Here is a 12,103-nt window from a genome sequence, read left to right as displayed (position 1 = left end):
CATGACTGAGGATCAGATTTAACGAAAAAGCCTATCATCAGCCTTGTTTAGAGGTAAATGGACAGCATCAGCTCTGTATGGTGCATGATGGTTTTTCAATAAACTGGACCAAAGCAAATGCCAGACTTTAATAATACTTGTGATCTGGCTGGAAATAAGGGAGTCTGTTTGCATTTAGATTTAGTTTAAATTGCTGTTTTCAAGTGGCTGTGAAATGAACTGCGATAAAGATAAGGACCTGCTTTGAGCTGTCAGTTCACTCTGAAATGAATTGTAACAGTCCAGGCGGTGCTGGATAGACACATAATTTCTGCACAGTTTAAGAGAGAAGCCTTTTAGCCCAGGAACTAAAGAAATGTTATCATTTTATATGAAAGCTGCTGATTTCAGACAACATCAAATTAATCTTAATTGGATGGATGTCATTAAGCAGGTGGTCGTTACTGTTGATATTCCTCTGTGTTTTTGTTTGTTTTCTGATTGGAAATGAAGAAAGATTTCTGTACCTGACTTTTTCCACTTGAGATTCTTGGTGACATGACTTCTCATTGGAGTTGGGAGGCAGTCACTCTGGATTTTTTGAAAACGAGTGACCATAAGAACTGAAATCCACTAGAGAAAGAGAAAGGATAATAATTGATTACTTCAGGGGAAGTTGCCTTTGTTGAGTGAGAAGTGTAAAATGAATCATGGGACAGTTGTTTTACCACGCGTGCTACTTCTTTGGAGGTTTTAATTGGCTGATGCCACACAGTGTGTGGAAATTTCAGTGCATCTGAAACATTTCCTCCTTAGGAAACAGTCCACAACCTATGGTTTAGTCCTTTATCCACAGGGCTTGCTTAGTGTGAGATATAGGTGAAAGATGTGCTTTCAAGATTGCTTTCTGTGTACCTTGCTCAGCTGGGGATGTGGATTCTAGGCTGCTCAGGTTCATCTTCCAATTTGGTGGCGGCTCCTTCTGCCAAGCTTAAGTCAGGCTTGTGCCACTTTAGCTGAAGGAATTTTTCCATCAAGTCAGCTCCCACGTTGAAGACCAGAGCCAGCCAGGCCAAGCCAAAAACAATCCAAATTGCAGTTAGGCTCCTGTACACTGGGATATAGTGCTTGTTGGGGTTTGTGCCTGAAAAATCCAGGAAACTTTGCATATTAATCTTGACAGCTTCGGTCTGCCAGACAACATACATACTCAGACACCCTCTCCACCCCCTGCAAAAGTGTATGTTTAACAAGTTTGTGTGGTCTATGAGCATTCTTTTTTTATTTCTTTTTTATTTTTGTGTTCTAACTCTCAGGTTAAGCTTAGCACAGTTGGCATCAAATCTCTGAAGCCGAGGCTATATAATAAAAATGGCCATATCTAGTGTTAATCAGGGATGCACAAAATTGGGTGTTCCTAGCCACCGACCAAAAAAAAAATATCTTGGAAACCCAATGTTGAATATGTATTAGCCATATTTTACTCAAGAGACACACAGGGGATCTCAGATGATTTAGAAAGATATAGTTTACTACCCTCAGTGATATAGTGATTGCTTTTTGTAGGGTGATATATCTCAGTAACCAGGATTCAAAATCACCTGGAGAATATTCTATGGGAAATGCAGCCATTTTAAGTAAGTGCGTATGGGAATCTTAATGCCCAGTTTGATATTTCCACAGCATGGACAATTGGTGCAGCTGATACAGGCATGGGACAGCACCGCAGCCACCTATTTAGTCTCTGTCATCCAGATCATCATGAAACTCCACAGTGCCCAGATTCAGCAGGGGATGGGGTTTTATCTCCTTTTGGGACATAGTTACAACCTCTAGTGGAGGAGAGCTACTACTTGTGAAGTAACAGACCCTAGTGTTTTTAATAAATAAATAAATAAACACTATACATAATCTGTTAAGAGCATTTGTTCAAATAAATGGGTGGAAAAATAACCCCTCATGTGCCTTACTGCTATGTCTCAGCCTAGATCTCTAGAGACTATGTAATCTCACTGGGTTTTTTTTTCTTTCACAGGCATCCTGGGGCTGTCAGTAATATTGTCCCCATTGTCAGTACTGATCATTTCATATTTGACATGATTTCTTATTGGGAATGGTGGGCACTTGTTGAAACAAATCACTATTAGGAGAAGGTGGTTCAAAGGCTTAATACTGACAAAGATATTTCATTTAGATTCCACCTGTCACTCATAGATCATATTCGTACCAGCTTGGACATAGTCAGTCTTGAATGGGTATTCAGTGGCATATGTGAAATGAGTTTGGTGACTCTCAGCTTAGCGGCCCAAGAGAAAAATGCCCATGTCATATAATACATTAGCTCATTATTACCAGTCTGACTCAGCTGGCTCTTGTACCAGTTTTATAGTGGAATGGATATCTATGCTCTCTGTATTTAGCTTTATACTAGAGTAACTAATTTCAACAAAGCCCAATCCAGTTCACCTTCTTTATTACCTACTACATAGTCCCCAAATCCAATGGTGCTCAGGGTGATGAAGGTGAAGTAAAAGCCTTCTCCATAGCTCCAGCCTTCTACGTAACTGAAGACCAATGGTGGGAACACTAGAAAAAGTAAGGTCCCAGTGGTCAGGAAGATAGCCACTGCCAGTGTTTGAACCACCTGAAAGATAAAAGAAAGATGGCAGCTAAACAGCACTAGTCTAGTGGAAATTGCTGGGTCTGTTTTGTGCTTGAATCACAAACCTGCTCCAGCTGGGAGCAATGTCCAAAAAACGAAGAATAAACCAATGCTTCCATGCACTGCAGGCTGACCTCACTGTTTACCCTGCACATAGATATTGTATCTAATAATGAATCCAAAAAATCTCAAAATTAGGAAAAAAGTAGGATTTTTTTAAAGCTTTAAGTATGCTCAAGTCATATTTTCAAACTTACGATGGCAACCATAGGAATTAAATACTCACTTTACAATTTCAATTCAAGTGGAGATGCTCTCATAATCAATTGGCTCCTGTCTTTGAGGAAAATCACCAAGTATTGCATAACTCATGGTACAAAGATTGGCAAGAACAAATTAGGGTTCTCTTCACCATGACTGCTTCCAAAGATTTATAAAGTGGCTTGCAAGAGCTCAGCCAAAAATATGTTTGGATGAAATCTAAGTGAAGTCAGTTTGCCTGCTTTTATTTTTAACTTAGAATCATTCCGAGCAGAACTGTTTTCTGTCAGCACAGGGCAGCTCTGTGTCTCTCAGCACAAACGTCTGCCTTCTGCGCAATAAGTTACAGCATATGTGGCTGCAATAGATAGGTACGCAGAACGGTCAGTGGATGGGTCATGACAGGGGATTTTAGGAGTTTAGGACTGAGGATCAGGAACTCATTTCCAGGGAACATACTCTGGTGAACTTTTGACTAGTGGTGTGTGGGCTGATGCAAACTCATTGCAATTGTTTAAAAATGCCCTCAAGGGCATTCAAACCAGAGTATGATTTTCTATGCGTGAGACTATTGTGACTAGATGAAAAGCCAAACCGCTGTTTATAAAGTAGAAGGTCCAGGTATCATGTTTTTCTTTCTCTGTCTGTATTATCTCACATATAAAATAGTCTGCTGAGCTTAAGAAACTTGGCGTGAACCTCCTGGGTGACTTTGACGAATCACTTCTATATTATGTACCATGTCTTTCCAGCTGTATAATAATACCTCATTTGCAAAGCATTTTGAGAATTACCTTATTGACATGGTTATAGTTGATATCTGTTCTCATTTAGCTAATTCCAGAAGTGTGATAGTGTTTAATTAGATAATAAAGTTTGCATAAAATTTTGTACTGAAATGCACAATATTACTTTTTACCCTGGCTTTTAAGAACTTTCTGGTACAAACCTATAACGTAGGGGACAGTAAGTCAGGAATGAAGAAGAATTGATTGTAATTAATTTCCCAAAGCATGACTAAATTATGTTTAAAAGGAGATGAACGAACTTCCTGGAAGAGGATTTTCAGAGTGAACAAGCAGATACAGCTCCAAAGCTTTGTCTGACCATAGGAGTTCTGCGAAAAATGAGGTGTTAATTCAGGAGTGGAAAGAAAAAAAAAATCACATCCCCGAGGTGCTATTAGAAATCTCATGAAAGATGCAGCTATACTAGCATGAAAATCCTTCTGGTGGTAGAGCTGCATGTATTTGGGGAACAGACATAGGTTATGCAGCTAAAGAACTTCTTGCTCATATAAACCAAGTCTGCATTTGACAGTACATTTATAGCTTTCCCTGTGTAGGTCAAGAATGCCGTGACTCAGAGATTTTACAAGTGAAAAAAAGAAGAAACCTTGTGCCAGAACTCCGAAATGTTTCAACATATCTAACGTACCTAATCTCCCTTTTCTCTAACTAAAGGGGTCAATTCATTGAACCTTTACTCAGAAACATGCACTAACTGTATTGTAAATGACCTTCATGTATTTTCTATTATCAGCGCTTCCCTTATTCCAATACATCTGGACTAGTTCAATGACTCACCAATAAACTATAACTAAGGAGAAGGAGTATATATTTACATTTCAAAAAAAAGAAAAGGAAGGAAGTGCTAAATTGCTGACAATCAGGGAAGGTAATTTAAGCCAGATTAGCAGGCCAATAAAAATAAGTTGTCTTTGCACAGTGTAGAGCTAGATTCTGGATAGATGCTAGCATAGGCTAGATAATAAGAGCTTGATTCAGCAATGTGTGTATGTGAATGTATTCTGCTAAGGTCACCAGAGCTTAAGGACCCTGCCCAAAACAGAGGCCATGCTTGCTTAATAGTTTTGCTGAGTCAGGTTTTAAAAAGGCAGATCTAGAGTCCCTCAAGCAAAAGCAAATTGCTTTAAAGCTATTGTAGATAAATAGAGTAGATCAATTATCTGATATAGAGGGCCAGGTAAGTGCTGTGGTTCAGAAAAATGTAGGCACACACAAGGAAACCCAATCTAGCAGCGGCAATACCTACTTGAGAAGAGAACTTTAATTAGTTTTAAAATAGTAGAAATAAATGATAGATTGACACGGTACCTGGGCACGGCCTGGCTTTTGCACCCATCTTTCCAGGGTCATCAGATGAGCATTGAGGCCTTTCCCCAACTGATTAAGGAAGGCCAGGTTGAGGGGCACCCCAAATAAGGCATAAAACACACAGAAGATCTGCCCTGCGACTGTGCTGGGGGACAGGTTGCCATAACCTGGGAAAAAAGAAGAAAACAGCTACATGAAAAGGCTTTATAGTCAGGCTGCAGGCCATCATGGGAAGTTCCTAGGCTTGTTAAGCTTCAGGAACCTGTGTACCTATGATTTTCTGCCATTAAATCTGCCCAGAAATTGCCATAGCTTATGATGGAGCCCTGTGCATTTGCTACTACTAACAGAAAATTTAACATGAAAAATATTACTCTTAAATTTATTGTAATTTTCTATAGGTCTCTGATTTTGTGGTGAGTGCAACTGAGTGCTTCAAAGCAACCTCACGATGTGTTGTGCGTGTACAAAAAGATATTGCATGTACCAAGAAGGCACTCAGCTTTTTTTGCAGGTGTAATAGGCTGGGTACACAAGAATAACAGGTGTAATTGGAAACCAATAGAAAACCGTAACCCACAGTAGTCAAGATTGTCTTGCAGGTGTATTCTGCCCACCAATTGCACATTTCTGGGGGTTTTACAGGACAGCTGGAGGAAACCCCAATTTAGAAGGAAAGAGAGTGCCTCACCTATAGTGGTGACAACAGTTCCTGCAAAAAAGAACGAGTTGCTGAAGTCCCAGTTACTGGGATTTGTAGAGTTTCCTTCTGGGTTGACCCCTTTTTCCCATGCTTCCATGAGGACCTGAGGCAGAAGAGGTCAAAGGAGCAAAGATGAGCAACCCATTAGACCAAATCAGGAAGAATGTCAGAAAAAAAGAGAGAAGTAAATATTGCTTTCCACCTTGAGCAAGCAGAGCAATAACAGTGTAGATAACAGGGTAGAGTTTGACTTAAATGGCCTTGTGCTGACATGCCAAAACTTGGAAATAGAACTTGAACTCTTGTCACTGGAGAACTGGCCATTGAAGCAGGGTAGGTTCTATAACTGGTTGAAGGCTAAGGAGAAGGGAGTGGAGGGAGTCCCTGAAGTGATCAAACTGGGAAAAGAAAGTGAAGTTATGCCATAAAAAATAAAGGCAGTTCCTTCTCTCTCCTTCCCTAGTCTAGTCATCTCATTTCTTTTTTTAATTTGGGCATGTGTAAATGTATGGTTGTGTCCACGGGGAGGGGCATGGGGAACATGCTCATTTCTGTTTCCTCCATGTAAGTACTAGTGAGGATGACTTACTATTTTTGGCTATGACTTCCCAATAATTTTCAATGAATATTAGGCTTCTCCTAGTCTGAAAGATTAGCTAATGAAATATGCTCTGCTATTCCAGACAGCTCTTACCAGATGACCAAAACTAGTATGTGCAAAAGAAATGCTGCTCCTATCTATGCATCAGATATCTTGTTAGCTGCCTTAGTGAAGACTGTGTTCCTTTGCTCTCCGTGAGGATTTCTCTGAAGTAGATTGGTTACCCTCTGCTCGGTGGCTGGGGTTTCAAGAATCCCCTTGTTTGTTACATACCAATTTTGAGGTCCAGGTCACAGCCTTCGTCATTGTGCTGGTTTTGTCTGGGATAGAGTTAATTTTCTTCATAGTAGCTGGTATGGGGCTATGTTTTGGATTTGTGCTGAAAACGTTGTTGATAACACAGAGATGTTTTAGTTTCTGCTGAGCAGTGCTTACACAGAGTCAAGGCCTTTTCTGCCTCTCACACCACCCACCAGCGAGTAGGCTGGGGGTGCACAAGAAGTTGGGAGGGGACATGGCCAGGACAGCTGACCCCAACTGACCAAAGCGATATTCCATACCATATGATGTCATGCGCAGCATATAAAGCTGGGGGAAGAAGAAGGAAGGGGGGGACATTTGGAGTTGTGGCGTTTGTCTTCCCAAGTAACTGTTATGCGTGATGGAGCCCTGCTTTCCTGGAGATGGCTGAACACCTGCCTGCTGATGGGAAGGAGTGAATGAATTCCTTATTTTGCTTTGCTTGTGTGCCCAGCTTTTGCTTTACCTATTAAACTGTCTTTATCTCAACCCACGAGTTTTCTCACTTTAACCCTTCCAATTCTCTCCCCCATCCCACCAGGGATGTGAGCGACCGGCTGTGTGGTGCTTAGTTGCTGGCTGGGTTTATAGACCTCTTGGTCTATATTGATATCAGTTCCTTTGAGGCTGAAAAAGTATGGACATAACCAAAACAGGGACTTGAAAAAGGTACCTCCTTACTCAATGAATCTGCTTCTCAGTTATGCTGTCAGAATGGCATAATATCCTGAATGAAGTATGTTTATTAGAGACAAATTAAATCGCAGAGTTTGGATTTGCATTTTCCTAAAGCTCCAGGCTGTTCAGCTTAGGAGCTGCAGCTCAGGGCCGCTTCTCAGCTAGGCAGTTTTAGCCAAGCAGAGCCAATGCAGTTTATGGACATGGAATCACAAGAATTTGCTTCATGCACAATCAAGTCAAAAGTTGATGAATCATAAGTGGTAACTCTATATTAGTGATAATGGATATGCAAAAAGAAACCTGGGTTGATTCTCAGATTCCAGGATTTAGGTTTAAAGCACTGGCAATAAGACAAGACACCTTATACTTGTCAGCTGAGCAGACTGAATCTAGTGGCTGTGTCGCACCACAGCCTGAATATTGTGACTTTTCAGACTGGAATTTCTGACATGATGAACAGGCCTCCTTAACGATATAGTTAAAACGTACAGAGATGATTGCTTCCCTGTATTAGAGTTAGAGATTTAATATGGAAAGACTTCTATTCCCTACTATTGGTAAGAGCTGGACAAATTTCTTAAGTGGTCTTATAAATGACAGGTGAGTCAGAGGGCACCTGCACTTACACTTACCTTGAGGACTATCAAGTTTAAGTACTTTGAAGCTTGGTGCATCGTAGATGATAATTTGGTGCCCTCAGTCGGTTTTGCCTGGAACAGCTTACAAATGAAATTGTACCTAATTCAGCAAAATGTGATTGTCAGAGAGGCACAGCATTGCTAAGGAAGCTCTACTGAAGCCAGAGAGAGGAGAATCTGGACATATGTGAACCCTCCCTAAGGTTTCTAGGGTACCAGAGATTTAACTAAACCTTTCAATCTTGTGAAGTATCCCAATTTGGTTTAGAATGAGAATCAGGGTTTTCTCCTCTACAGTCATTATCACAGAGACAAGGGAAAGACAGATAATATCACCGACTAGTGAAGCTGAAAAAACCAGACATGTTTTTAGGCATGTAAGTTCTTGAAAACTCTAGTTATTTTCTGGCCAATGCCAAATATGCCACAAGAAATATATCACAGTATTAGTAGTCAGAACATTGTCCTTGTAGACAGAGGTTCAGGCACCTTCTCTTCCCCTTCTGATCTGAACTTCACTGTTTGTTTAAATCCATTTACAGAGTCTGGGCTTTTTGTTGATCAAAAGCATATACCTTTGTGGAAGTCCTCTGACTCGGACAGTGCAAACTTGCAGTATGTGTAGAGTTTCTATCAGATTTAATGACATGGTAGAAAGAGTTCAAACTGCTTAGGTACCCAGTTCTGCAACTGGATAAATTTTGAGCATGAAGAAAGTGGTAGTTCAAGGATTTCTGTCCAGTTTTTGCAATACTAGAATGAGAACATGTCTATAATAATACCAAGAAAGGTCTAGTAATTTATCTCCAGCCAGTTTTGAGGAATAGATTAAAATGTAATTGAAGATGTCATTAATTGACAACCCATATTGAACAAGAGCCCTTTATCTCTTATTGTAAGTGATAGATAACACAGTTCGTGATGCTTGACTTTATCTTTTATTTAGAGGCCTGGAAGTGCAGCACCACCTTCAAAGGCAGTAGACAATTTCTAGTACAAAAGAAGGGCAGGATTTGCACAGGTTTGGACTAGAGAACCTTGGAAGGGCAACCTACTTCTTGTAGCTTTGATTCTTGTTTTTTGTCCCCATGCATAATTCCCATGTAACAATTAATGAGGGAGCTGAAAACCATGAGGTTGAAATTATTGCAAGGTAGCATAAAGGTGCATCAGCAGATTTGCATATTTTGGGAGTTCATGGCTGGGAAAAGAAAGAAGTGCAATAGATCAAGGTAAAAAGGTATGTGAATGGGCTTGAGAAACCTCTGCCTTTCTCTTGTACAGTTAGACCTTTAATGTCATGGACAGCAGATCAATTTATGACATGCTTGGCCACAACAAGTATAATTTCTTCTAACCAAAATAATGCTTGAGCCAAAATAATGAGAGTCTGTTCTTCTTACCTGTACAAACTGCTCCAGGGCTTGCCTGTCCAAGCATGTGTAGTTCTGCAGGAACTTGAGCTTCTCCAGCTGGAACTGGTCCCGAAAGTGTGTCTCTGCCTGCTTCTCCAGCAGCTGGAACACCATAGCGCCCAGGAGGAGGTAAAAGAGATACCCCAGTACCAGCAGCGGAGTCCAGCTGATCTGCTGGTTGTGTATGGTGAGGAGGGGCATGCTGCTGCTCTGCTGCTGCCAGTCCCTGCTCAGTACTTAATAGGTTACTGTCGCAAGATGTGTGCTACCCAGGACGCCCAGGAATCACACGCCCTTGTTCCCAGCTACTGCCCTGGAGTATTTTTTAACAGAACATACGGGTATCAGGCCTATACAAAATGAGACTAACAGGCAAATTTTATCCCTCCACATCTTTTCTCTATCCAAAATAAAGGGAGAGCATGTATGGCTTAATAGGAACATGAATCATAGTTTTTTTCTCTTATTAAAACAACTTTTATCCAAAGATCTCAATCAAACGAATGAAGCCTGACACAAGCCCTCTGAGATTGGTATTGTTTTCCAGGCTGGGAAGCTGGAGTAAAACTGTGGTTGAATGAGTTACCCAGGGTCATATGAATATAGAGTCACGGATAGACTCTTAAAGTCTTGACAAGTAAAACCTTACTCTAAACACTAGAATTCTGGACAAGAAAACACTATAAACTCTCTAATTACAGCAGACACCCCAGAACAAAGAAGAGTATGGAGCTGAATAAATGGAAAAGTCAATAGCTGCTGTCTGTACCATACAAACATTGCTGGCACCAGTGAAAGTACCATGATGAAGCTCACAAACATCCTGAATTCAGCCTGGTCACAAGACAGACCTTCTCTTTCTTTTCTAACCCTAGTAAGATTGGTCCCCTCACTGCCTGGCCCGCTGCTCCTGAATTGTCAGATGACTCCACCCTTTAGTCCATAGAGTTAGAGAATGAACCACTCATGCCTACTGCTTTCAGTCTCTGTATTGCCCTTTTAATCCAAATGCACAAGGGGGAAGGAGGGCTTAAGGTTAATCATTAGCTAAAAAAGTATCAGAGGTTCACTCATGGGAGCTTTAATGATTATCATGCACTGGAAATGAGCTGGGCTTGCATATTTTTCTATAGGAAGAGCTTTACGGCTAGTGCCATCTATGCCACACTACTTCTGAAAGAAAACACACACAGAGCAAGAAGGCCGTGTGGCTAGGGATGCAATTTTGTTATTAAACTCTCTTCCCATTAAAATGTTCTGGATACAGATACCGCTGCTTTGCTTAGTATTCAGATTGTTTTCCACCTACCTTCAAACAAGAGGTAGTGCTCAGAGAAAAAGCCTGAAAAAATGTTTTCATTCATATCTGTATCTGGGGAAACCCCTGTACTTGCCATCTGAGCTGTGCTCCTAGCCTAGGGCCAGCCATCTCCACCCAGAAGAGGATGACAGACTGGCAGCAGAAGGCCACTTGTCACTCTGAAAAGTGAAAAGTATTGTGGAGAACTCCCAGAAGAACATCTTGGACTTTTTCTGGGACCACTCTGTTGCTGTGACTGGGGGACAGAAAGATTTCAGTAGAGAAGTGCAACGTGCAAGGACTCAGAGCCTTGGTGCTCTGGTGTTTCTTTCAGCTGAAGTGAAACATTTGGGAGACAGATAGAAGCTATAGTGGCATTGATATTACCAAGCACTGCAATAGCATTATGAAGCAAACGTATCTGAAGCAACTGAGATGTCCAACTTGTGAAATGTTACTTGTAGACAAGCCTGGGATGTTGCACAACTGCCTGTTATACTGGCAGGGCTGTCTCTGGTGAGAGATCCAGATGTTTGTTGTGTTGTAGTTTATAGGACCTATGTCTATCAGTCCAAGAGACTGCTAGCCTACTGGTTTTCTAGAATGGATGCAAACACATGGGCATAACTGGGATGAGACAAATTCCCACAGTTGAAATAGGTTTCACAATTAAGGTTATGAAACTATTAATTAAGTTATAAATGAACAAATACAGTACTGAACCTCTTTTATGTCCCCTTCTGTTCTGTACAGTTTAGTTCAACAAAGCATTCCAGCTGCCAAACTTGGCAGTCTGCATTATGCCTTAAGAAAAAATGTCCACTTAGTCTTACTTTTAGGATCTTAATTTTCTGAGGGTTTTGTGAATTCAGTCACTAAAATTGTCAAGGTGTGTTTACTTCTATAATTCAGATATTCCTGCTTAAGGTACTTCAGCATTAAAGGTGTATCCTATTTGGTTGGCAAAATGAAATAATTTCTAATCACCTTTCAGAGGAGGTGTTATCATCTTTACCATGGCTATTATTTGAAAAGCATTTAAAAAAAAAGGCAAAAAAAAAAATCAATTAATGGGTAATATAACAAACAGCTGGAGAGAACTTCAAGAGACACATGGAATATGCGATAAGATGTGTCCCAGGGCTGATGTAGAAAGCAGTGTTTCTGCAAAAGATGCAAAAAATAAAAAAATCCATTGTATGCGCCCAAGAAACTGAACAGTAAATATTCAGTTAGAGATTAGCCACTTTATAGCTGAATGACCTTACAGATAAATGCAAGGGCAAAATCATGAAACATGTTTAAGAAAGTATTTTCATAAACATGCACAGTTCCATACAGGTGAGGGAGGTTGACTGTGCTCTGAAAATGTGGAAGACAACAGTCTGTAAGTAGCTGATGCTGCCATATGTACTCCCATGGAAAAGCTACAGGAATATGTACCTA

The 12,103-nt window shown here is 40.6% G+C and overlaps 1 protein-coding gene across 1 annotated transcript; it reads right to left on the bottom strand.

Moving 5' to 3' along the window:
• Positions 1 to 899: 899 nt before the first annotated feature.
• On the bottom strand, positions 900 to 9,558 carry LOC104252070 (potassium channel subfamily K member 16). The gene is made up of 5 exons (XM_009821434.1): positions 9,346 to 9,558; positions 5,711 to 5,825; positions 5,020 to 5,186; positions 2,458 to 2,623; positions 900 to 1,123 (listed from the first exon to the last, which is right to left on the bottom strand). The coding sequence occupies exons 1-5, from the start codon at positions 9,556 to 9,558 to the stop codon at positions 900 to 902; spliced, it is 885 nt and encodes a 294-aa protein (XP_009819736.1).
• Positions 9,559 to 12,103: the final 2,545 nt, after the last annotated feature.

Source organism: Gavia stellata, chromosome 2, assembly GCF_030936135.1.
Source record: "Gavia stellata isolate bGavSte3 chromosome 2, bGavSte3.hap2, whole genome shotgun sequence".
Taxonomy (NCBI): Eukaryota; Metazoa; Chordata; class Aves; order Gaviiformes; family Gaviidae; genus Gavia; species Gavia stellata.
This window is presented reverse-complemented; position numbering and strand designations above follow the sequence as displayed.

Coding starts and splice junctions, on each gene's coding strand:
- LOC104252070 (XM_009821434.1), bottom strand. CDS start 9,558: ATGCCCCTCCTCACCATACACAACCAGCAGATCAGCTGGACTCCGCTG. Junction 5,826..9,345: donor CCCTGGAGCAGTTTGTACAG/GTAAGAAGAACA, acceptor CTTCTGCCTCAG/GTCCTCATGGAAGCATGGGA. Junction 1,124..2,457: donor ATTTGGGGACTATGTAGTAG/GTAATAAAGAAG, acceptor TGGATTTTTCAG/GCACAAACCCCAACAAGCAC.